Genomic DNA, 27,662 nt, shown 5'->3' with positions numbered 1-27,662 from the left:
GTGATTTGCTTAGGGAGATGAACCACATCCTGGACACAAGGCTATATGTATGTCTAGTAGTTTATATTTTCTTTCTCTCAGGATACTAACACCTTAAGAGGCGAAAGACTGCTTGCAAGGGGAAGGACGGAATAAACACTGGGAGCAGGATACATGACTATGAAAAGTGCCAACAAAAGGGACAGTCACAGTCCTATTTCAGGGCTCGGTATTGTGTCTTTGAACAACACCAGGATGGAGTGGGATGAAGAGGTGGCTAGACCTTGTGCTATACAAACTCTGCCTAATGGAAGCATTTTAGTGTTGTTTTTGTTTTGTTTTCACCACTGAAACACAATATTGTTGTTTGTTTCACCTTTCTGCTTTGTTTTCCCCATCCAGGCTCTCTCATAGTAGATAATTATACTGGCTGTGGATTAATTAGCTAATTATGCCAGAGCTGGAGTATGTTTCAGAGCAAATCCTTTTATTTGTTTGTTCTTAAGCAGGTTCCATTTGGGCTTTCTCCTAGAATTTTCCTCATATTTCATTGTGTGGCAGCACAGGTGTTTATAACTGGTTTCATTGGGGTTTATGAATATGATGGTTATCCAAGCGGAATAAAAGGAATAGCACTTTGGAGGGCAAAGGTGGCATTCTTCTGGGAGTAACACAAAGGCAGAAAACTTCCTGCAAAAGTTAGTTGATATTTTGGCTTTAAAGGAGAAAATAAAAACTATGATAAAGTTTTCTTCCCCCAGAAAACTGATTTTAACCTTCATATTAACATCTTTAAAGGACGTATTTTATCTAGTAAGTATAAAGCTTGTTGAATTTGTTATTACAGTTCAAAACAAACAAACAAAAGTTTTCCTTTTTCTCAGCAGGGTTTGTTTATCAGTATGTACATATTGGTTCTGTTGCTGGCTGTAGTGTAGGCAAAGATTAGGTCCTGAGGTGCTGAGCTGGAGGTGAATGGAATCAAAGCTGCGTTTATATACTCAGTCTTTCTTGGAAAACCCAAAGAATACAAAGAATAGCTCAGAGAAGCAGGCAAAAAGAGTTGCTCCTTGGCCTGGTTAACATACAGGGCACTTGTTTCTGTTGCTGTAACATGTGAGATCGTAAACTGTTTTGGTTTTGTGGTTTGGTTAGTTTGTGGCATTTGTTATTTTTCTCCATTTCCCTTCCCTTCCCTTCCCTTCCCTTCCCTTCCCTTCCCTTCCCTTCCCTTCCCTTCCCTTCCCTTCCCTTCCCTTCCTCCTCCAGCAAAGTCTTGCAACCTCCTGACAAAAAGCATGTAACCCTGTAGTGGTGATGCCTGATCGTAAATCTCTATTCCTAATTGTTGTCAATTTAGACACACTAGGTGTTGTTCAACTATCAAGGATGGTACGGAGCAATATCTTAGTAAGACTTTCCTGCCTCAATGCTTTCATTGTGCATATTTGGGATTGTGTTGTAGACAAATTTCTTCCTTCTTTCCTGGCACCCCTCAATGTGTCTGGTCACAGTAACAATGTCAGGACTGCAATGAAACTTTTGATAACTTGCATTTGCTAGGAACCTAGTCAGGTTGTCAGTTGTGATCTTATGGCTGCATGGCACTGAGGAGATTCCAGCTTTGGTAGACACCTCCTGACAATTTCCTAGCCCTCCTGTTTCACCAATTAAAAGTGGATTAACATGTTTGCCAGGCTTTGTGTTCATCAGTTAGTGAAACACTGTATGCCTATGCAAGGTTAAAATCTCTCTTCTACCCCTCTTTAAGCGATTTCAGTTTTGAAGCTAGTGCCCCAGTTTACCCAAAGCAAACCTTAATTGGCTGTATGAATGGACAGAACCACGAAGTAATAGATTGTTCAATACACTGAACACGGAGCAGATTTAAAAAATAATTAAAAAAAAAATCCACACTAGTTAGTCTCACAGTTACTGCAGCAGTGTGCAACATCTGTCTAGCACACCCTCTAAACACCTGCCTCCGCAACAGCTATGAAGAAGCAAACCATATATCAACTCGGTTTTATTTTCTCGTCCTGTTTAAAATTGAACAAGCCCTGGAATATCTGTCCCATGGGAAATTCCAATATTGCAACATCTGTTTCTGTCAAGAATCGGGCTGAAAATTCTCCATAACACTTGTTTTGTTTGCTTATGGGGGAAACAAACAAAGAAACAAACAACAAAAAAAATTTTAAAAATATTTCATTCAGAAACGTGAAAATGTGACTATCAATCTCTTTGCGGCTTTGAAAACAATAACCCCATCGCCAACATCCGTCATGCCCACAGGGGGTTGTTCTCCTCCTGGAAGCAGAATTTCCTAAATGGATCACATCCACTTTGCTCTCCATCACCCGACTGCAGGGCTCTTCCCTCCCTACATATTCTCCTTCCTTTCAGCCCCTGCTGTGGCAAAGGGCTGGTCAGGATGTGCAAGAAGGAAGGACAGATGTCTGTGGGGGAATGGCAAAGGGGTGGAGGATGTGGTGGAGGAGCAGAACAAGGGCTGGAAGAAGAGCACCCCTCACAGGTGCCAGGGAGAAGAGCACTGAGGCTCCCCACAGCTGTAGCTTTGATTTTAATTTTCCTGGCAGGAGACAAGAAAAACCTGGATCTAGCAGAAACACCTATTTTAACACTAAAAATTTATTTCATTCGAGGTATTAGACCAGCTTTGCCCTCAGAGTACCAAGGTTTTGAAAGATGCATCTAATGTCAGTGCGTGTAGGAGCTGTGAACACAAGGTCCAAGAGACATCAAACTCTTGCAAGATACCTGTGCAGTTTCCACAAGCTCCCTTAGTGACAGGGTGATTTGGTATGAGTAATGAATCCCTCTGCTGGACAGAAACCGAATGTCTCTGCCTTATGCAGCTCCAGCTACGGGAGCCGAAAATCTCCCACTGCAATTCGTGTCCAGGGATCTGTCATATTTTTCAACTATTCTCTAACAAAAGCAATAGATCCTGTGCTTGTCCCATCCTGTCAGCACCCTCCCAGCTAAGGTTTGAGCGTAGGTGACACAATAAACCCCTCGCACATTTTCACATTTGGCTGTATTTTGAGCGCACGTTTTGTCTTTTTCCCTTGCGGTGCCAGCATAAGTTATGAGCTGACATGCATTGCTGTTTATCAGCAGTGCTGTCTCTTACATGTTGTTCTTGTGACAGCTCAAAAAGGCAGAGCTACACAACATTTAGCAATGTTTAGGAATGAAGATAGAAGATAAAATATGAAAAGGGTGATATATGTGAGCACATTAAAAGGTACAGTAAGGCAGAGAGATATATTTGAGGGGAAAAAAAATCTTTATGTTTTCCTCTTCTGCTGCTTCCCAAATATGAATTAAATGTAACTTTGATTAAAGCAGTCGAAATTTCTTTTCATTTTGTTCCCCCATGGATGGTAGCTATCAAGGAAGAATTGAGTAGAGCTAAGCTAATAAGTCACAATATACCATTTGTCAGGACTGGATCTTCTTCTCCCACTTGTAGTTTAATCCATGAACAGACTGAGATTTCTTCAGCTTTGTTTTCTGTTTAGAATTACCAAGATGGAGATTTTGTGAGACTTTTTACTAATCTGTGTAATTATGGAAGCTATGACTTTTGGCATTTCTGTGCAGAGCTTTTTTGTTTGTTTGTTTAAAAGTTTCTGTTAGATATATCATTTGGGATTGTGTTTTATTATCTGACTGGCTGCTTATTTTTATGATCTCTGTTCTCACCCCATTATTTTGAGATACCCTTTATGCTAACCATTATTTTACCGAGCACAGGTAGGTGAATATATGCTTAGGACACAGTTTTGTCAGCCGTTGTGGGATGATGGTCCTGATATATATATCTATCACCTACAGAATGACAACTACACTTGAGATTATCAAGAAGCGGAGGCAACATGCCATGAGGACACAGAGATAAGAAATGCAATATTACTTCTAAGAACAGGTCAACACAGTTCTCTAAGAATTCAGTATTTTCTGTGTTCCAGCACAGGAATAGTATGAGGTTCTTTCATTTGCTGTAGAGCAGGCCAGGAACGGAAGCAGAAGAACAGCCTTTTTGGTGGGTTCAAGTCCTATTTTACATCCTCATAAGCTATGGAAATTTCACTGCTCTTCAGTCAGATTTGGATAAGCACCAAAACTTTGCAGAATCTGACTGTTCAAAGAAATATTCAAGCTTTTCTTCATTAGGCCCATTGCTAATCTTAAGTATCTGTAGGTAGAATGACTCAAAAAATTATAAATATTTTCAGTGCAAATTGTAAGTGGGATTATACAACATGAAGAAAAAATACATAGGATATAATATTGTATTCCACAAAAAAAAAAAAAAAATCACTAAAAAACAAGTAGTTAAGAAAAAAATACCTAAGCTTTGCTTTTGGAAATGGATAGATGAAAATGCTGAATTTTTGTTTCTTGAACTAATGAATTTTCTTATTAAGAATAAAAGATGCAAATAAAACTACGTGACTTCTCCTTCTCCTTCTCCTTCTCCTTCTCCTTCTCCTTCTCCTTCTCCTTCTCCTTCTCCTTCTCCTTCTCCCTCTCCTTCTTCCTCTTCTTCTTCTTCTTCCTCTTCTTCTTCCTCTTCTTCTTCTTCTTCTTCTTCTTCTTCTTCTTCTTCTTCTTCTTCTTCTTCTTCTTCTTCCTCTTCTCCTCCTTCTTCTTCTCCTTCTTCTTCTCCTTCTTCTCCTTCTTCTTCTCCTTCTTTTATTATTATTATTATTATTATTACTGTGTGTTTAAATAGATCACAGCTTCTGAGAACTCCATGATATTTTTCTATTATAAGTCCAGAAAAGCTCTATCTTAATCTTCAAAGCAGAACCTTGTGGCATGCAACTGAGTTTCTACATTTAATGTTTTGGTAATTTCACACACCTACTATTTTTTTCATGAAGAAGTTGAGTGCAGTTGGCCACCTACACAAATGTACCACCTGGCTTTCCAAGAGAGGTTTCCATATCACCTAGCTTCAGCATCTAGTTTAGGTGGTGATTATGGAGGTCACTCCAGGAGGGCTGCCCTCCCTTCCCTCAGACTGTCCTTTCCTTGCCAGCTGGACTTACCACAGCCATGGGCAGCAGGGCTGACCCCTGGTGAGGCCAGGACTGGGGCAAGACTATTCTTAGTAGAGGTGTATTTTGGTGGCTAAAGTCAACAGATATAACTCTGAATTATGTGATTGGTACACTACTCCCATGGGCAGCCCTTCTGAAGGCTGGTTTGTGATATTATTATACAGATGTTTTTGGGATAAGCCATGTGCTTCGGAAGGTGCTTCCCTGCACAACTGGAAATGAAAAGACTGTAGGAGATGCAGGTACTGTGGACAGAAAATGATGTCTGCTTGTCTCACGTCTTCTTGCTGCAAAGTGAACAGAGTATAGAAAGTAACAATAACCAGCCTACCAGCCTTAAATTACTTCTCTCTCTTTTTTAATTACTTCTCTCTCTCTCTCTTTTTTTTTTTTTTCCTACTGGTGATCTCTTTTCACACTCCTGTGTTATGTGCATATATTAATCTGAAAACTACAGACTGATTTATGAAGGAACTCCTAGAGAGTTAACATTTTTTTGTTGGTTTGGAAGGATTTATGGATTTATCAGTTTCAGGGATGTTCCATCATTCTCAAATGCTGAAGCTTTGAGTGAGTTATGGCCCTGAGGAGAGTGAAATGCAACTATTAATCACTGATAACAATGGGATATCCCTTCCTCCATGGGCAGCATGTGCCATTATCAATATATCACAGAACTTCTGTTGACCTTGAATGGAGAAAAGTAAAAGATAAAGGTCATCTTTATTTGACCTACATGACCAAAGCTTTGAAAATGCTTTATCATGAAAACATCAAAGATGTAATGAACAAAACCATGGGGGTGAATAATAATGGCTTACCCCACAGATTTTGTGATGATCAAAGTGACAGTAGAGGCATGTCAGCATTGAGCATTACTGTAGAAACTGTAACTAACATGCTAAATTGCAGAGACACTCTTTTTATGTTGTTGTGTTCATGTGATCCTGTGGCCTTCAGCTAAAGCTTCTAAATGTTTTTTTGTTTGGTTGGTTGGTTGGTTTTTTCTATGTCTCTTTTAATAGTGATAATAACACACAGAAATACTTCACAGTCACAGGCATGTATCAAGTATTTGGATCCAACACAAATGACCTATCCCTGGACTGTCCAGAGATGTCTGTAGATACCTGTTAAGTACCTTCTTTTTTCTCTTACATGTGGAATGTCTTAGACTTCCTTTTACAATGGTGTCTTTGCATTTCTCCCTTCAATATCAACCAATCTAGCTTTTTTCCCATAGACAAATTCTGGATTCTCATCTTCATTTTTATTAAATCTTTGGGCAGTTTGCTTGTGTCCAACTGGACTTTCTTAAGCCTATGACTGATCCAGCTTATGAGGAACCATAGGCCACTCATCTTGGCCATTAACAGAACATCAACACCCATGGCATTATTCTTTATATGACAAATTTCAGCTACCCCTGCCTCCCTCCCCCAGGTACAGAAACCCATACCATCCTCTCATGCTTCCAAAAGCAAAAATTGAAACTTTTTAGCTTTAAATAGACTGACTTTGTCCTCATACTACCTCAAAGTTTTTTGCTTATTGGTTTGGCTTTATATGCAGATGTCTAAACCACTCTTTACATTTCTCAGGTTGAAGCTAAGACTGATATATACAAATTGGAAATGAGCTGTGACATTTTAACCTCATGGTATGAACTGAAGGAGACGGGGTTGCCAACTCCTTATCCCCCGAGAAAACCTTAAGACTATGTGTCTATTAAATCATTGTACTCCGGTTCTTTGTAAGAATCCCTCAATAAACTCCACAGCCTATGTCCAGAGGTTCAGACTAGATGTTTACAACTACCTATAATGTTCTTAACATTTGTAAACCAGCCACTTATAAAGCCAAGAACGTAAAAGTAACCAAATTGTCAAAGTCTTCTGGTAAAGTCAGCTGGTTTAATAAAACTGAATGTCTCTATGTACATTAATGCTACGACTGTGTACATCAAAATTTCAATTGCCTTAACTTTTGTGAGTATGAATAGTCATTACTTTAACTGACAATTATGTCACAGCAGTCAAACACTGAATGGATCTTGCAAGCCTTGTCAAAAAATGGGTATTACATGGCTTCGCCTTCCTTGAGAACCAGGCAGACTGTTTTTAACTGACATGGTAGAAGGCTGTCAAGCTTTCAATCAGTGCATGTGTTCCAGTACTAACCCTCCCCTTACAGTTCTGAAAGTAAGGCTAATGAAAACAACATGTACCAAACATTATAGAAACTCCTGTTCTAGGACTCCAGTCGGAAATATCCTACCAAATGTTAAGAGGTCCACAAGTGCAGAACACATATGTCAGGATCAAAATCTCTCTCTATGTCATTTATTCACTGTGTAAGCAATTAAGTTATGATCCATTAAGTCTCTTCTAGTCTGTTCCTCTGGATTTTTTTCAATGGATTTTGTCTCAAGAAGAGCCAACTTGCATGGAATATTTGTGCTTGTGAATAAATAAGAAAAAGCAATTATGATCCTTTGCTTTGGACTGTAACTGAAAGGGAAAAATATGAAAACATCTACTTCTTACTTATGTGAATCTAGTGATGCTCTTAGTTAACCAGTACCATGGACAAATGCATCCAAAGATCTTTTGAGCACTGTAGACACATCTCCATGCCTCTCAGCCTGCCTTCTGTGCTGTTAGTCATTGTGGAAGGGATATGGACTAGATCTGTCTATTTTGGCTTATCGTTGTCTGGTTAGTGGGTATTGGAGTCATTAACTCGTATCTTCCTCTTTGCTGCTTTTGCCGGTGTTATTGATATGTCAATGTCAAGGTCCCAAGTACCACAATGCCAGCATGACTGGCATTGACATATTTCTCTTAAGAAGTAACCACAGACTCAGTCCAGTGGCAGAGGTTTGGCTGGGTTATGTGAGTACAAACACAGTCCTAAACCACTTCTGCTGATATGCACTGAAGGAAGTGTTAAGTCATCATGTGCTGCTGGCTGGGTGAACCATCTCAGTACCAAAAGGCTCCTTAAGTACATTGTGCTTATCCCCATGCCTCTGCTCTGATTTATAGCATGATGAAGAGAGCTGATGCATTTGTATTTTTGCTGTGTTATCTTTGATTGCCATGCTGTTCTACATACTTCCAATTCACCCTTATCTGAGTCACCCTGCATCCATGGTACTCTTCATTTCTTCCCATCCAGAAAGGGTGCATGCCTGGTGGCAGCTACAACCAAGCTCACAGTTTCCACTTCCACTTTGGTAAGGAGTTTGTGTTTCAGCCAGGTTTGCTAGATAGATACTCTCTGGTTATGCCTTAGTAAGCTTCTGAGTGGGCAACTGCAGTATCCATTGCTCTATCAAGCCAGAAATCTATTTTAGCCAAGGCACAGAAGCATCCTAGGAGCTGAATATACTTGTCTAGGATTGTCTCATTGACTAGAATAGAGCCAGGTGTTCCCTCAATTCACAGTAGCTATCTCTTGATTTATTTATTTTTTTTTGAGCTAGACACTTTTGAATATTGGTTAAAACATTCATAAGACCTCAAAGTATGTGCCTAAAACTGTAGTGAAGTCCTGTGAAATAATGACCCTTTGCTTTCATCACACAGATCTCTCTGAAAATGTTTATAGGCACTTGAGGAAGCCAAACCTTATAATCTTGAGAAGACTGTTGTGGGATAAAACATCATGTTAACATCTCTCAGTCTGAGAGCAGTATAGAAATTTGTGACTGAAAATCTCTTTTCAAGTGTTTACAGGTTGCTCTCTTCAGAGGCAAACAATTACGGCATAATTTTACTAAATACTCTAGAATCTGAAATTCATTCTTATGGGGAAAGAATCTAGATAACTCTATGACAATTAAATCAGAAAGGAAAATAACTTTTTGTATGTTTGATTTTGAAGCTTATGCAATGAGCTTCTGGCAGTAGGAAGGATCCAAGCTTGCTGAGCAATACATAAAAGGCCAGCTGTAATGGGAGTGGGCTTTCCTCTCTCGAGGAATCATGAGCATGATGGAAAGCAGTAGACAAAAAAAATTGTTGAACATGAGCAGTTTGAGAAAGAAAAAGAAATGCTATCTCCTAAATCCTCCCTTGGGACTGTGTGATGTGGGATCCATACAGACACACTCCTACAAGATAACCCTTTTTTAGGCTACACCATATGCTCAGGAGCAGCAGACACATTTTTCTTCGTGCAAGAGGGAGGGTGGAATGATTCACTCCAGAGAAAGGTAAAAAATATATGTGTGTGTATATATATATATATATATATATATCTCCATATAACAGTGGATTCAGAAATATGTCTGTGAATGTTCTGGGACACTTGAGAGAATAAAGTGGCCAATATCTGTGGACAAACCCAGGGTGCACAAGAGCAAATAAGTCCTAGGGGAGCATTGTGGCACCTTGTTCCATAGTGTATTTACACTATGGAATGAGAAACTGCACTGGTGGTTAGAAAAACATTTCCATCCATTCCCCTTTTCCATGGCACTGCAAAAAGTCACCAGTACGGTCATTAAAAAGCAACTAATTTTCTGAAGCATAGTTATGAATTTTATTCGTGACAGAATAAATTCTTTTATACTGCTGAGGTGCTAAAACCAATTAAGCATCCTTTAATATTTCACTGAAGTTTAATCACCGTAAGTCAGAATTATATCTTCATTAGGTGTATAGCCGCGTGAATTTGAGACCAGACTCTATCTTTGGCTTGTTGCTTATAGTCATTTTGTCTTTCTCTGTGGTTTCTGTTGTCTGAGATAAATTAATATTAATCTGCGCATGAGATGCATTAGATAGTAACTTCTCCAGGTTATGTGCAAGTCAGTGGCTTGTAGGTTTACTGCCATGACACAGCTATCTTCATTCCATCCCTGAATGTAGCACTTTCCAACCACCAAATTTGTGTCAGTGTCACAGCAGGGCCAGTATTTCCCAGGACAGGTCTAGGAAAAACTTTCTCACTGAATGGAAGGATAGCAAAAATACACACCTGCAAAGACAACACACACATGTCCAGGAAAGGGCGGCACCATAAATCTCTCTTACAAAAACAATCCCCAAAATGAATACAAAAACTTTGTGGTGTTTGAACACAGGATTTTTCTCACCTGTACAAACTGAGGGGGATGGCATCAGGAACAAAACAGGCCTGTGTTCTGTTTCAGCTGTCTCCCAGGACTGTGGGAACAAAAGCTGCTCCCATGCAGACTTAGAGGAGACAAGATAGGTCTTGTTAGACCATTGTCATTTTGCTTATTTTGTTACATCTTTTGGTGGAAACATGGGTGTTCCTTTCACAGACACCTAAGGACAGGCCATGTCTTCCCCTCTTGTTTAACCAGAGCTGTTGTTCAGCAGGTTTGTAGCTTCATTTCTTCTGCTGGTTACTCTTCCTCCTTCTGGCATTTAGGTGAAACAGAGAAATAAGAAAGGAAATTAAACTTTTCAAAAAATACCTCACCACACTGTAAGCTGGAGGACTTCCCCAGCAAGAAAGTAGGAAAGGTCATCTTACTGGTCACAGTGAGAGGCTCTGCTCAAGTTTAGCCCTAGTTCTCTCTTTAAGCAAAAAGACATACACTGTGCCTTGGTGAAGTTCTGCCACAAGCGGAGGGCAGTGCCTTCACACGTTACACGGACAGCACTTTCTTGGTGCGACCTAGAAAGAGGGCTCAGTAGTGATTTAGAGAAGAGAACTCAGAGCCAAGAAGTTGTGTATCAAGAGGTGCAGAGGCAAGTTTGGGACTTCTCCCAATGCAGTCCACTGCAGGGAAGCTAAAATCAGCAGTTCTGCTATGTGGAGCACAGCTTCATAGGGCTTCACAAGAGAATAAAGTTCCTGCCTACTTTATTCCCTTGCTCATACATTCTGAGCCGCACTCCAATATTTCTGCTGTGATTGTTTATTGAGAAGAAAAAAAAAAAAAGCTTCTGTAAGGGCTACAGAAGTAGGTTCTTTCTTGACTGCAGAGGTAAGAAACCCTCTCAGCCCCTCTAGTTGTTAAAGAATAATGTGCTTCAGTTTCTTCTGAAGGATTACATTAGCTACTAAAAATGATGAGTCAAATGCACATACTGATAACATTCATGACAAGTATACACATGGGAAATCAGTAATAGAACTAAAGTACCCTAAAACATAGTTCTGGCTGTACTCTCCAAGAAGCTGTGAATCTTATATTCTTCTGTAATTATTTTTTTGGAGTACTTATTTTGTCTTCCTTTCTAGGAATGATTTTGGAGGGGTTGCATGGAGGTTTTGATGCTGCTTAATGTTTTGAATCAAGGTTCAGCCCATCTTTTTTACTCCTAAGAAAATTTGGCAAATTTCTACCACTGCTCATTTTGACAGGATGGGGACAGTGTTCCCATGTTTGATAGTGGAGGTGATAATTGACTCTGTATTCTCCAAGTGGGCAAAAATTGTGGGTTTACTACCATTGTGTATTTGATTTGCATTTCATTTCATTCTCTCATTTTTAGCTCTCAGGGTCACTTTTGCACATTCTACTTACTTATGCTGTCTGGAGTTACAGCAGGAGTATTACAGAGTTTTACAGCTGAAGAGCTCAGAGAAGATTTTACAGAGTGAAGAAGAGAGACTTTTGCAGGCTTTACACTTGAAACTCTGCAGAGCAGACAAATCTGCCAGTCCCTTCATTACTTGCTGCTTTGAAAGTTTTTCAAGCAAAGATTAAAAACAACCCCCCCAAAAAAATTCATTATTTTATTTAAATTTCAACAGTAAAAGGAGCTCTTACACGTTTGATTTCACAGTATGTAAATATCCTTTTTTTTTTTTTTTTAGTGAAATTATTCAAAAGCTGTTTTCTGTTATCTGCAATGATTCAAAAGGATGCCTGTAACATGTAGAAGCTTCTTTAAGTTTCACTTTGTTGGTGGACAATGAAATATTTGTGACTGCCAAAACCTTCAGATATGATGAGTAATAATCAGTCACTGGAAACAAGTAATAATCATTTCAGATCTGGATGTAGCTATATAAATAGACCAATGACATACTTAGTCTTTGTTCTAGTTGGTTTTCATGCAAAAGCTTATTAACTTGCTGATCAACAGCTTATTTTCTGGGTTCAGTTGATCCTAAAACCATATTGAGCAAAACTGCACAACTTAATCTGTAAATTTCTAAATCTCAGGACCCCTGTAAAACTTTGGGTAGTTGGAGAAGCTGAATCATGAAATGAAGTTCTAGTCTCTCCTTAACATTACACCATCAAACATAAACACATCAGTTTTGGTCCTCTGAAATAAAAGGGAGACACCAAATTTGAGCATTCTTTTATTTGTAGCCTTCTCTTTTAATAGACTACCTTGCTTAAAAGTAGGATTGAATTATTTTCCAAGTAATTCCAAACCCTCTGTGTATTTTCTGTGAGGGAGAAGTAACATGAGGAGGGTCAAATATTTATTTGCAGAAGTTTATGACTAGTATCTGGGAGAAGAAAATCCAATAACCACTGCTTATGCTTACCTCTCTGCAATGGATTCACAATTGAGATGTGAAACCTATGGCTCTGGACTGCTTACATTTGGTTTTGGATCCTACCATTGGCCTATCAGATGACCCCTGTCATCTTCGTTCAGTTTTCTGTGTCTCATTTGTAGCATGTAAACAATGTCAGTACACTGCTTTTTAGTACACTTTGTTCATGTACTGTGACACTTACCTAAGACCCCTAAGTGGAGAAACTTATTTCTAGGCTAGAATATCATGCTACTATTGGAATCTGTCATTGATTTCTTTTCATCCTACTGGGATCATTATAAATGAGAACTTGCTTTCTGAATGGATGGATTTTACTTCCCATTTCAGAAATGTATTTGTCACTCTTCACACAGTATTATTGGACAGTTCTGGTCCAGGCTCAGTTTTGAAAGAAGCAGGATGTCTCTTGTTGCAGAGAAATGCTTTTATCTAATTTTGGCATCACAAACTCAAAGGATGTAACTGTGTTCTTGTCTTTTGTAGACAATTCCTAAATTTAATGTCTTCATGTTTCTATAGCTTATCTTGTCTTTCTAGCCTTCCTTTTCCTTTGCTTTACATGTAATACCCAGGAAGTGACACAATGTCAAACCTCTGCTTCAGGAATGTTTTCATTATGTAGTTATGCTTTTTATTTTATTTTATTTTATTTTATTTTATTTTATTTTATTTTTCACATAGGAGACAATGCTTTTGGCCATCAGTGACTTTTTTACTCCACGTTCTCATTTTACAATTGAAAAACAACACATATCTTCCCTAATGTTATTGCAAAAGTCACTCTGAATCGTCTTGGTTCTTTTTACCTTGTGTGTTGTTGTACAAGTTTCATGGGATTTTTGTCACAAAAGATTTTCTCCCTGTTCTGACTCAGAAACTAAAATCTTGATGGTTGTCACAAAAACATTTTGTTCAAACTTTCCTTTTTTGTTTTTCAATTATTACTTTTTGTTTGTTTGTTTTTGTTAATTTACAGGAAGCAAGCAATTCTACTGTATCCATTTTCTATTGCAAAAGTTGTTTCTGATGTTTCCTGAGAGGCTAGATGGTTGGATCTGCGGTCTTTCAGTTTTACCACAATCTTTGCTTGCTTTTAAAGCAGCCTGTGATTATTAAAATCTCTTCAAATAACCTTCTTTTCATGTTTCTATATTGTGCCAATGTTCTTCTCTGGATATATGTAAACTCTGACTGTATCTTGGTGAGCTGATATTTATTTGGCTCATTTTTGGAGAATTAGCAAATGTAATTCTCACATTCTGTCAACTAACAAAGACATTTTTTCAACTTCCTAATGAGAGGGATGCTCAAGATTCTGGGAGATGACCATTCCCAGTATCTTGAATTTAACCACAAGTTCAGTCACTGAAACATTAGCAGGGCCCAAAGGAATTTGGGGGAACTCTTAAATGATATGTGATTAAACTTTTTAATAGCATGTAAACTGTGTCTTAAACATATGTTGAAACACTTCTTTATATAAAGTGGTATGTCAGTTTGTACACTTATTCTATGGGTACTGAGAGCTCTAATTCTCTTCACTGACCAGGGCACAAAGCTTTTGTGACAGAACAGCCTGAAACAGCATGCTGGAGTTTGCTTTGACCAGTCAATTACAAAACATGCAGGAGCATGACTTTGAGCAATGTCTGGTGTTTTTGTCACTCCAGCACAACCCTCCAGAAATAAAATTATCCCGTGCTGTAGGACACAGAGTTTCTGCAGGACATATGAGTTGCAACCTAGCATAAGTGCTCTGCATACTAAGCATGAAAGAAGTCACTGAAAATCCTTCTCCTCCTTTTCACCTCATCTCACACGAAATCTTACAGAAAAAGGAGATGGGCAGCTGTCAACCAAATTATTATCATTTGCACAGATTTCACTGCCTGTAAATAAGTGGAAAACTCCACTTGTAACTCACAAGAAAGGGTAGCATGTGACTGAATTGCACAGCTGTGTGATGCCAGGAAAATAGCAGAATCCCTACTGCAAATGAATTTCCTCTTAGCTTCTAAATGTATTCATTATTTATAATGTTGTTTCTCTTCTGGGAACCTTTGCTGGTATGGTAGGATGACCTTTTCTGTTGTAAATGTCCAATTCTATATAAACAAGTTCAAAACTGAGTCAGATAAAATAAACATGACACCTCAGCCAAGTGGAGGGGCTATACAAATCTGTCTATACAAATCTGGAAGAGTGTCCCAGGTCCCACACCCTACTTGAAGATTTGAGCACACCTTCCATGGATAACTTTTACCTCTTCCCAACCTTAGAAATGTGATAGCTGTAATGTGTTGTTGTGACTATCAGTAGAACACCCTAGTGACTTTAGATATTTTTTGATTAATCTCAGATTTACAGACTAGCTTTTTGAAACATTGCTGTGAATTATGGTAGCTCACTAACTCAGCTTTAACATGATACAAAGTGAATTTATGAGTGCGGCTATTCATTGTTTCCATAAATACTTCAGCTTCACATTTACTAACAGAAATATTGTGTGGGCTTTCAATTACTCTGCTAATGAGCTTAAATATGTTTTAGTTGGATTTGAATTAGCGTGAGGATTTTTTTTTTTTTTTCTGAGGCAATTACTGTTCCAGATATTTCGAGGTGAAAGGTGCTTTATGTGCTGATGAATAATGGGTGTGACTAGATTTATCTTTTGTGCTGTCAAATGTTCCTGGGGTATGTCTGTAGTCCCTTACAAGATAAAAGTTAATGATAAGGGCACTAAATGCCTGCCGCTGTCACGTTCGTTTGAAATAAATGATAGTATAGAATAGGTAGCTTGAAAGTCTCATTTTGTTCTGTTATACGAACGTTAGGCATAACAAGTTTGTCCCAGTGCAGTAACATGTACCTGGAACTGAACTGAACACCTTCATTGATTCAGGGCATTACAGGTGGATTCTGTAGAATCATAGAATATCTGGAGTTGGAAGGAACCCACAAGGATCATTGAGTCCAACTCCTGGCTCCACACAGGAATACCTAAATATTAAACCACATGTGTGAGAGCATGAGAGCATTGTCCAAATGCTTCTTGAACTCTCACAGGCTCAGTGCTGTGACCACTGCCCTGGGGAGCCTGTCCCAGTGCCCGACCACCCTCTGGGTGCAGAACTTTTTCCTAACACCCAGCCTGACCCTCCCCTGTCCCAGCTCCATGCCATTCCCTCAGGTCCTGTCGCTGCACCCAGAAAGCAGAGCTCAGTGCCTGCCCCTCCACTCCCCTTGTGAGGGAGCTGTAGACCATGATGGGTGGTCTTCTGGCCTTTATTCATCTAGAAGTGCCTCGTGAATTCTGCCTGCTTGTGGATCCCTATTATAAGCAAGAATTTGTCTGGGAATAATAGGGAGAGAAGCATTTCCTCCTGGACTAATGGCTAGAAGAGGGGATCAGAATACCTTGTACCACAGTGTTCCCTCCTCAGCCTTGTGCAGTAATTTCCCCTAGAAGCCTATGTTTTGTTCTGTTGCCTATTGAATTACTTCAGTGCATCCCCAGGGGAAACTCTTCAGCAACCTATTGGATCTCACCAGAAATATATATTCTCTGAGCTCACAGTTTAATGTTTTTTGTTTGTTTGTTTGTTTTGTTTGTTTGGTTTGGTTTTTTGTTTTGTTTTGTTTTGCTGTTTGTTTGTTTTTCCCTGTAGCACAGAGGATATATTCATTATCAGTATCTCCCTAGCTCACCATCTCATGTTACACTTATGTAATCCTTTTGGCTCTGTCTTCTCTTCTTCACCACCACCCCACTTTTCCAAATGGGCAGAAAAGAGCATAAGCAAATTAGGAAATAATAATGAAAAGATATGTACTTTTTATTTCAATTGGCAAGACAGATTCTCTGAAGGGTGGCTGGATGCATGAGTGATGAGGAGACAAGATTCATAGAAGCAGGAAGGGATTTGTGTTTAAGAATAGACGTTCCATCTGAAGGCAAAATTATGACTGTATGTCATAAAAAAAAAAAAAACATTAAAAACTAATAAAATAAAAAATGCAGGAAATTATTCATGCTGGGTTGAGTTAGTGTTTACTGAATATGTCTGGCTACCTCCTGGAATTATCTGACATTTCCTTATGTCGACATGACTGACAGAGGAATTATATACCTAATACTAAAAACTATCTTTTCCCTAGGACACAAGAAGTAAGCAAATGCAACTTTTTTTTTTTTTTTTTTTTTTTGAGATGCAGGTCACAGTAGACCTCTGTCTTTCTCAGATTATTAGATTCAAAAACCTTGAATCAGGTGCCAAATGACTGTGAGAATTTCACACAGCAAAATACTTGGTACTTTTCCTTTGTTTCTTGATTCCTGAGGCTTTAGAATGATCTGAAGGTATATATTCAAGGCCTTATTTTTATTTATTTTTTTTCATTTTAAAGGATTGGAAATTAATCTTCAGTATTGGCTTGCTTAATTTTTTATAGCATTTCATGTTCTTCTTTCATTCCATGCCTCCAGAAGCAGCGGTTTTCAGGTGGGAAAAAAACACAGCAAAAAAATGACAATGGCGTACACCATAAAACTTTCTAGAAAATCACAAAAGTTGGCAGCACAAAAGAGTGCCAACTATGCAGTCCAAATTTGTTAAGTACTTGCTCTTGCTTCCAGACATTAAATCAAGCATGAAATTTTCAGAGATATTTAAATCCTTCTAGTCTTCCTTTGATCATTTTTTGGCCTTTTCTCCAGCCTTCTCAATATCTGTCCACCATGTGATCTTTTTCCACTGCCCTGATTCACTTCACTGTCTTTCTAATTGTCTTGGTTTTGCTGAAAGACCTTCATCTCTGTTTGACAGCACTCAACTGTACATTGATCTGTTTCTTTGATCTTAGACCCGATTCAGTGGTCAACTGATCTACTTCCATCATTTTGATAGCAACCACATGCCTACACCCTTGCCAGTTAGTGCCCCACCAATGACTGTTTTGGACCTGTTAGTCTTTCTGCCAGTTTTTGCTGCTCTGACACTGCCAGAGTCACCAACTGTCATCTTCATCTTTGCTTCTTGCATTCTTTCTCACTTTTCCTTTCTCTTCATTCTTTCCTTGTCTGTCCTCAACACCTCCTTCCTTATCTCTTGTCTGCTAAAGAGCAAGATCTGTGTACCATTAAGCTACATCCACTAGTCTTTAAAAGACATTTTACATTGTGCTGCAGGTAATGAATTCCATTCTATGATTACCAACTCTTTTTCCACATTCTTTAGCCAGTCTTTCTCCAGTATGTCACCACTGAACATTCCCCTCTTCCGTTTCTCTATCATCCTACTTTAATCCCACTGGCAGTGAAAGTGGACACTCCATCTGAAAGGTAGGACTCTACCAGACTCTTCTACAGTGCTTTGAAAGAAGACTAGCTGGAATCATAATTTTATTTTTATTTTTTAAGAATTACCTGATAATCTGGAACAACAGAAAAAACAACAACAACAAAAAACAAAACAGCCAAAACCAACTGATTTTAAAATAGCAGATGAAGCTTTTGGTGAAGTAAATGAATATTTTCAGCTTGATATTTTCACTAAAAAATGAAAATTAGTCAGATTTCAACATCAACATTTTCTGGATCAATTTCTAGTTCTGAGACTAATTGTCAGTATTTTGCACTTCTTATGTGAAGTCAGTTCAGTGTTTGGGGAACTTTAAGAATATGAAGGTACAGACTGATATTTTCACAATAAGGCATTTACAGACAGGAAAGTTAGCTTACTAACTAACTGGGATATAGATTTTATAGGACCCTAGCTATTTCACCTTGCCACCTCTCTTCCTCTCCCTTTTCCCCTCTTCAATACAAATATTTAGTAAATGGTGACAATGTTGCATTGTAATATTAGTAACTGCTAAACAGTGCTCTGCTGAAGGAATTATGAATTACTTCATAATTAGTGTACGCATTACAGGTCTGTTGGTAAATTAATGATTGCCCAGAAACATTCCCATATACCCCAAACTCCTCATCTATATTGCCAAAGTCTTGATATGATTGCTGGAATTATTTTTCCATCATTGTTCAGGAGTTAAAATATTCCAAGGGCTATTCTATATGTACAGCTTTCTGGGGCCACTCTGTAGGCAAAGAGAATTTACCAGCTGAACCTTTCCTTGACAGGCATCTGTCTTGGGACAGATATATCATATGTGCATGGAAATGGTTGAAGTAGAATCATGCAGGAAGCAAATCCATACCTGAGCAATTTGCCTTTATTTGTGTGTTTGTTTGTTTGTTTTTAGAGATACAAGCATTTAATAGAAAGTCAATAGCATGCATGACTTTTTATTTCATATGCCTATCATTCAGTTAAAAAGGAGAAATCATATTGCAGTGTGGATGATGTATAGCCCTGGACAATACAAAAGAAAGCACTGCAAGAAAAGCAACATGGTCTAGCAGGTCAGTGTAAAACTGAGTCCTGGGAGTTGCAAGCGCCTCCTCAAAGGAGCTGTCTTGACAGCTCCTTGCAAGTTCTGTGATTAAAGCAGTTTCAGGCTAAAACTAGATGGTATCATACACCTCATAGGATGGAAAAAAAGGAATGGAATTGCCTAGTCAATTAGCCTAATCTGTTTTTTTCTCTAATTTGTCTGCTTTGCATAACCACAGTATTAACCAGCAGTTTACTGCTAATCCCCAGTGCTATGAAGAAGAAAAGAATCCATTTGTGTATTACAGTGTAATCATAATATCTACTAATTTCTTCCCATACACTACAGGCCTCTTTTGAAAGCAGATTGCTGGCATTATCCCCATTTTATAAATGAGGAGACTTATAGTACAGCAAAATGATTTCTCAGGAACTGAAAGTTACTGTTAAAGTAGAGCCTGATATCAGTGTAACTGATAAAGCAGAGAATAAAACACAGGTCTCCTAAATTCTCAGCCCAGTACACTGCCTACAAGCTTCAACGTTCACTTGCATCTGGGATTATGGGTGAAGTTTACAGCAACCCTTTTTCTCCTGTATTTCTAAGTCATTTATTTTTTGATTTTCTTAATATCACTGCACACTGAAGGGAATAATTACAAATTTGCTTTATGTATGTCATGTCTACAAGGACACAACAAGGACTTTTTAGCAATGATGGTAGAAAACAAAGTTGAAAAAAGGGTGCTAACACTGTTTTCTTTTTTGAAAAGAAATAGTGTCATGGTCTCGTTTTGATGCTTTCAGAAGGTGAGACAAATTTTCATGAATTGAAGGGTATATATTGTTTGAATAAGCCTTGAAAACTTTCAGCCCACCTTCCTAGCTCTTCATCACACATAAACTCACATAAGAGCATGTGCTTATTAATATTACATTTCAGACATGTGCCATGCTCCAGTCCTGGCCACAGGTCCCCCTTCTTCCAATAAGTGTTGCCATTGTGCTAAAAGGTGAGAGAAGAGGGCTTTTTTTGTTTCTTAAGGAGGTTGTAAGACCCCCTGGATCATTTCATTGCTTAGAGGCAAGATTTTTGCAGGGTTCCAAATCTTGTCCTTATTAAAAACAGTTTTCCTTGGAGTATTTTGATCTTCACTGATAGAATTCTGCAGCTATATTAAGAGACAAATAACAAATTCTGGTGCCAATGTGGAGGAGATTTGCCTGCTCCTCCTACCACAAAGAAACTAAACTGGAGGAGAAATACAGAAAGTACTGTTTTATGTGTCTGGATTGTGAAATTTCAGTAAGGAGAAAACAAAAACTTGCAGATATTTTCAAATTTCTTGTTGTTCTAACTAGGTTTTAAATGTCCTTTGTTAAGTGGATTCCCCATCCAAAGCTTTTTGATTTTAGATGCCCTTCTGGGAACTATGTGCCCACACTTACACCATTTACGTATTTAAGTACTCTTTCACTTTCCCAGGCCTTAATATTCCTGGGCTCTTTAAACTGCACACATTAAAACCTATCACAACTTAGCATTAGTTTAAAATTAAGCAAGAGTTTTGCTAGTTGATTTTCTCTTGCAGTTAGTCAACTATTACTTTTTTTCCCTAAAGAAAGGCTAATATCAAATTTAGATCTTTACTCTCATTCTGCGATAAGAAGCAGCTCTTCAAGAGACCCACACAGCCCTTCAGAGCTCGTGGGCAATATCAGGCTTGTTGCGTCAAGAAGGAAAGCTGCTTTTTATGTCCTCTAGTGATCTGGCCAATAGATTCTGGCTAACTGAACCAACTTTTTGTGTTTAGTTTTCCTGAGATGACTGAACAAAGCTTTACAGGAGTTCTGCTTAGCCACAGTTTTAAAGAGCTCTTTTGTTTTTGTGGCAGATCCTGGCTATTGAGTCCCAATGGCCGGGCACAGTCGCCCATGATTGATGTTCCTAATGTGCACAGTGACCATGAAGTGACTGACTACCCAGGTGACACAGCAAAGCAGAGGCTGAAGTGGCATCTTGCAGCTACCTGTGCTGAGGACAATCAAAATGTCATCAATATCCCAGAGTGAAAATGTGTCTGAAGCAATTTTAGGTGTGGGGAATGTTAAGACCTGCCATCCATCATAGCTGACTGGCATTGCATTTGGGGAGGGTGGGTTAAGGCATGGAGAGCGTACCAAAATACTCTTACTATTTGGCAGCTTCATGAAAACAAGATCTTCCCTACAAGCTTGAAAACCAAGTCTGAGATTAATTACTTAACTCTTAGTAGACTTGAACTTGGTGCTTACTCTTATGCTCAGCTGTTCTACAATAACATTAATTTTAATATTTTACAAGAACGTTTGAAGTTTATTTATGGAAACATCCAGAATTCTCCATTTTAAATGTATATGGGGAGTTGATTGCTTTTTCCATAATTGGGATTGCAACTGTGTTCTTTTACAAAGCTATTATTAGTAGCAATATTATCACAGCCGTAGCTCCCAGGACTGACTGAGTTTAAAAATGACTCAGTTTCTTTGGAAGGCTAAGATGAGTTTTTATGATAAGTTTCAGCTTTAGGACTGATTTTGGCCTCACTGCCGTACTTTTAAAAATGGACTGGCTTCATATTTTTTGCCACTATCAATAACTGCCAGCCCTTGAAATGTTCCAAGTAGCTACATTTCCTTGAAAGCTTATGCATAATCAGATATGAAGAAAGCAAGTTGTAAACGATTAAAGTTACCAGTGTTCATTCTATATAAATTGGCATGGAGTGTTAAACTGAAATACTGCATTTCTTCTATTTGTATAAGATATGTGCAATGCTATATGCTATGTAAACTCATTTGTTTGCTGTTTGCTCAGATAGAATAAAAAGATCTGTCTGTGTTTCATCAGCGTAAAGCAAAAGGAACCACTCTAGCAGATGGTACTATAGCTCTGTTTTTCATGAGTTATGATCCAAGACCGAGACTCGGTTTTGCAGGGCTGTCTATTCTTTCTGTTAACTATGCTACTTGTTTGTAATGAGGTTTCATAGTGAAACAATTTCTGAAGGGCTCACACACTGCAGAATTTTTTAAGCATGAAGCTGAGAGTGATGGTGGAAAGTGGACACTAGGTGTTACAGAAGGAGATATAAAGTGATGGGTGAAACTGTTCCTGAGTCTGAAGATTGTATGTTTGAAAACTGATAGGATTCTGTTATTCCATGTGTCATCCTTGGTGTGTGCATATGTCATTCCCTTGGCAGGATGGGGACTGTATGAAGCCTATGCAAGATAAGTAAGAATTGAGACAAGGTTTCCCAGTCCCTGGAGCAGAGCGAAGTGTGGGATGGGTGACATATCCCTGCAATCTCTGGGACCTGGGAGAGCTGAGGGAATTGGCTGGCTGAGGAAGACCGAACTGACAATAAGTGCAACGGTATTTTGATCAGCACCAGGCCTTCCTTTAAGGCTGTCAGCATGTCCCTGCTAGCAGATCAACTGGAAAATGTGAGAATATGTGTCAGATAGAAATAGCTGTAAAGGATGGCCTGCTGGCCCACTTATTCACAGGCCTGAGAATACTATAGTGAACTACAATAACAACTGGTGGAAAAGAGAAATACAGTAATAGTCAACAGGAACAATCAGTACTGTGGTCTATGGATTTTAGTTATGAAGACAGTACAAAACTCTTCCTTGAACAATTCAACACCGAGCAAGCTTTGCCCCAGATGCTGTTGTAGCCGGTGGTGTATTGTTGTCAGAGCCTCAGGAGACGAGAACAATTAGAAATAACTCAAGACCAACCATTGTGACTATCAATAACCATTTTAGCAACCGTACCTGGAGTTTTCCAGGAGGGCTGCTTTATGTCCTCTCAGCCCATTCTGAACAGCTCATCTATGTCTGCACAGAGCATCTCTATTAGGATGATAAATGTACCAAGGATCTCAAATATAATACTGAGTAAACTTGCCCAGTTATATTTATATTCCAGGTGTCTCTCACTGATATTACATTTACTTACAGATTTTTTTGTTTGTTTGATTGATTTTTAAAAAGGGGCCACATCCTCGCCTGTGGCCAGAATGAAGGGCAGTGTAAGCGTGGGAGTGCATAAATGCAAAGATGATCAGATGTCGACCTTTGCAGTGCCCTGATGCTGCTCCTGTGTGCAGGTCTGCTCCCTCACACTGCACAGAAGTGTCCCTGGAGTGCTGTAATGGGTGCTAACTGTGATGGCTATTTGGGGCTAGAAAAAAGCCTGGCACACCCACAAGCAGTATGCCTTTTTCTTTTGGCCTAGCCTTACTGTCCCAATTACACTCACACCAGCTTTGCTGTGTGGTGTACTTTGTTGCTTGTGATAGAGATTAGTAGATCTAAATCAGAAAGGGCTGTTTCTAAGCTCAGCTACTTTGTCTCCCTCTAGCCTGTTATTATGTGGAAGTAAAGAGAAAAAAAGCATGGGGTACCTCTTTGACTTTGTTCTTGGCTACCCACCAAGCACTGAATCTGAGGTTCTTCATTGCCTACCTCTAACATGCTGCAGTTTTCACCAGTTGAAATGGGTGTAGACCATTTTCATTCCAATAGCTAATTTTAAATGCCGGTGATGCTCTAATAATTTATGAGATCAAATGACTACTTAAGTTTTGTGGCAGCAAAGAACAATATCCATAAATAAAGTTGGAGTAAACTTACTTGCTGTAACTGGGGTTAGATTTGACTAGATTTTTTTTATTTTAAAATAAATACTTTTTTTCCATTCCCATATCTTCCTACCTCTCCACACTCATGCCTCCACAGCTCATACTGCAAATGCCAATATTTCTTTTTCACTGAAATAGGGAGAGCAGTTGCAAGAAGAAATGTCTGGCAAAGCAGAGAGCTGCATTTCTAGGAGCCATTTTTTCCACAGTAGGGAGTAGGAGGATAGGGAAAAGGGAGGGGAAGGAGGGGTATGGAATTGAAAAGAAAGAGAAGTGGCCGCCTGCCTCGTATTCTCAGAAAATGTGAAAATCAAATGTAGCTTCTTGTCTTCACAAGGTAAGCAACCTGCCAGTGTTACACAGTAAATGTTCAGACACCCGTAAAGAACTGTCATGACTGCCAGGTTCAGGTTTAGCAAATGCAATGGTCATTTGCACACTCTGAAAGAATTGCTCTTTGTAGACATAACATATATATATATATATATATATATATTTTTTTTTTTTTTCTGAATTATCTGTTCAGGTTTGAATATATTTAAGAGTAGGTCAGGAAGATGTGAGGAGAGAAAAAGAACAGACTAGTTTTTTTTGTTGTTGTTGTTTTCTTTCTTATCCCATTTGTTGCACATTGGGTAGATGGTCCTCAAACTTCTGCATTAGCGTGGGCATTTCTGCTAGGATGTTGGACCCACAGGAACTGGGAAGTTTGAATGCCTGTTTGAACTTTAAGTCTCTGACTCCTCTCTGCCAGTACCCAAACTGCTGCTGTCATGACTGTTCTCTTCTCTTTTCTTCTTTTTCCTTCAGTGTCAAGAATAACCCATTTTTTCTTTTATCTTTCTCCCCCACCTTTTTTTTTTTTTTTTTTTTTTTAAGGATGATTCCTGCTACAAACAAAGCCTTTGTCGTAAACAACCTTGTTTCTGGAACAGGCTATGACCTCTGTGTACTGGCAATGTGGGATGACACAGCTACGACCCTTACTGCCACCAATATTGTGGGATGCGCCCAATTCTTCACCAAAGAAGACTACCCTCAGTGCCAGTCGATGCACAGCCAGTTCCTGGGTGGTACCATGATTCTCATCATTGGAGGCATCATTGTGGCGACTCTGCTGGTGTTCATTGTAATACTCATGGTACGCTACAAGGTCTGCAACAGTTCCCAGGGGAAGATGTCCAATGTCAGCAATGTCTACTCGCAGACAAATGGAGCACAACCAGTTCAGAATGGAGTCCTGCCCCAAGTAAACCCCAAAGTGGTGGTGAGAAATGAACTTATGGAGTTTAACTGTGAGTCTGTGCGGAGCAGCATCTCCTCTTCTTCCAGCTCTCTGAATAGCCGTGACTGTGATAACTATAGCCTCCAAAGTGAACAGGGCACATTGTCCAGTAAGTGGAGGCCCCCCTCCAGGTCAAAACACAATATTGATCGGCTAATGGGAGCTTTTGCCTCCCTGGAACTGAAATGTCAGAAAAAGGAGGAGACGACAGACTCCAGAACTTCCACTGTGGCTCATCACTCGGACAAAGAGCCACTGCTGGGCCAGCCAGAGTCCAAATTTCGCAGCCTCCTCATGCTGCCTCTGGAGGGCAAAACTAAACGTAGCCATTCTTTTGACATGGGAGACTTTGCCACATCTCAGTGTTGCACCTACCCAAAAAAGATAACAAACATTTGGACAAAGAGGAGCCTCTCAGTGAACGGCATGCTTTTACAGTATGATGACAGTGACCTAACAGGGGCGAAAGGGACTTATGGGAGTTCAGAGTGGGTAATGGAAAGCACGGTGTAAATATCAGCGTCTCCCCCCATCTTCTCCCCTCATGTGTTATAAAGTGTGGTTTGCTGCAAAGCCATGCATTTGGAAGGAGAGGGGGGTAAATGTTTTCAGATGTACTGGCCAATAAATAAGAAAGGTAAAAAAAAAAATATAATAATAATAGGGACGCTAAAGGAGAAAGAAGGTCCTGAAATGTGAATAGGCACGCATGGCACCATTCTTGTCTGGACCCAACTGAACCATGTGTGATTGTTTCAAGGATTTTACTAGTTATATTTAGCATTGCTTTCCAAAAGTTTCTCAGACTCTTGGTGAACTGTCAAACAAGATTAAACAAGGAGGATGAAAAGGGGTTCGACAGCATAAATTTAATTTTAAATGTGTTTTTTTGTTTGTTTGTTTTGGTTTGGTTTGTTTTAGAGGGGTGGTCTTTTCTTTTTTTTTAAGGGCACCTTTTCCTTTTCTTTCATTCACAGAAAGGGACTTCTGTGGATGTACGACTGGTGCTAGAATGCATCTGTTTTTTACTGCAAGTGATTTTCTCAAAAGTGCAGGCAGGGCATCCACAGGGACAGATCAGAGCAAATTATTCATCTTAATCTCATAGTGTTAACTATGACAGCTGGGAAAACAACAGTACTTGTTGAGTGGGCTTTTGGTTGGGATTTATTGTATTTTTTTAAATTTTGTTTTGTTTTGCCTTGTTACTGCTTTTGAGTTGGTTTAGTTTTGTTTAGTTCTGTTCTGTTTTCTTCCCTGACAGAAAGTGTTTTTCCCTGCATTTTTGTTTTTGTCTTCAGTCTCTTATCAAATCCCCTAGATGAGAAGGAGGATATGTACAGAGATCAAATTTCTGAAGTACTGTATAACCCACCTCCAATACCACCAAAAAAAAAAAAAATGTGGAAATCCAGAAATCCAGGAGCTAATAAATTTTAAAAAATCATCCTTTCTTCCATCTTCTTCATAGTCTCAGCTTCTCAGTGCTTAAAGCAGATTGCAACAGCTATTGATATTTGTGGGGATTTTGCTATTAAAGATGGGGAAAATAGATATGAAGATTTCATATTAAAGGAAAAAGAGAGGGAAAACCAAAGTGTCTCCCATGAACAGTCTACATTATGAATACAATGGCTTCTGGCAAAGGTCACACTGTCACTCTCTGCTCTACTGACAAAGAAAACACAAACTTTCACCCTGTTGTGACAACAGCTCTTTTGTCTGTACAGTCACCACAACATGGCTTGACTGTACCAGTAGCATCATATGAAATGTAAGTTTTTGTGTGTTTCAGTGGATTGGGTATGTTCCCAATTAGCCACATAAAATGAGTGAAATTTGGATGTCACAAGGCAGGGAGTCTCCCATGTGTCCCCTGCACTACATCCAGCCCTTCCCTAGTCCCCAGTGTCCTACAACACCTCTATCCCTCACACTAAGCTATTTGCTAAGAACAGGAGCTCTTTAGGGCTTGTAAACTGACTCTCAGATTCCCTTTTGGGGAGGATTGCTGTGGTTTTGGGAATACACATGGCCCATTGTCCTCAGTGACTTATTGTCCTCAGTGACTTTACTGTGATTTCCAGTATTTTGGTGGCTACTACAACAGTCTTTCTTGTTTATTTACTTGTTGGCTGCCAATGATTAGTTGCTGGGAACCATTCTGAAATTGCACATTGTTCCTATGATTTTGTAAAAGACATGTAGAAAGGGTGCAAGGCACAGAAAAAATAATACATGAAAAAAATCTATGTATATTTTTTTTAAAGGTGCAGAGATTTATTGTGACATGGCTGTGTACTTGATCTTGTATTCGTCATGTTTCCTACTTGGAGTTTTAGAAAATGACATACCTGTGATCATAATATTTTTTCCTTTTTCCTTTTTTCTTTCTCTCTTTACTTTTTTTTTTTTCTACAAAATGTACAGTAAAAAAATTATTGGGGAAAAGAAATGTACCTGATTTTCATTTATTTGCTGTTCTGTGATCATCTTTGAAACCTATATAAGGAGCAGTGATTATTTAAAATATGATCTTGAAAACCTTTTTGGAATGCATGAGAAAAGATTTTGTTAAAGGACATCTCATTTTTTTTTCCCTGTGGTTACAGTTGTAGAGGTCTATATCACTAATGTATTTTAACAGTGAACTATTCCCTGATCAAAAAGGTGAAGAAATAAGAGGAAGCCTTTTTATTGGCTTTGT

General features: G+C 38.9%; 1 protein-coding gene across 1 annotated transcript in view; it reads left to right on the top strand.

The window, feature by feature from the left end:
* LRFN2 (leucine rich repeat and fibronectin type III domain containing 2) overlaps positions 1–25,468 on the top strand; it is a 41,060-nt gene extending 15,592 nt beyond the window's left edge. The window contains exon 2 of the mRNA XM_035561166.1: positions 24,550–25,468. Coding sequence (XP_035417059.1) covers positions 24,550–25,468 — 919 coding nt within the window. The remainder of the gene's footprint in view (positions 1–24,549) is intronic.
* Positions 25,469–27,662: the final 2,194 nt, after the last annotated feature.

The sequence above is a fragment of the Cygnus atratus genome, chromosome 3 (assembly GCF_013377495.2).
Source record: "Cygnus atratus isolate AKBS03 ecotype Queensland, Australia chromosome 3, CAtr_DNAZoo_HiC_assembly, whole genome shotgun sequence".
NCBI lineage: Eukaryota > Metazoa > Chordata > Aves > Anseriformes > Anatidae > Cygnus > Cygnus atratus.
The sequence above is the reverse complement of the archived record's forward strand: the minus strand, read 5'-3'. Positions and strand labels throughout refer to the sequence as shown.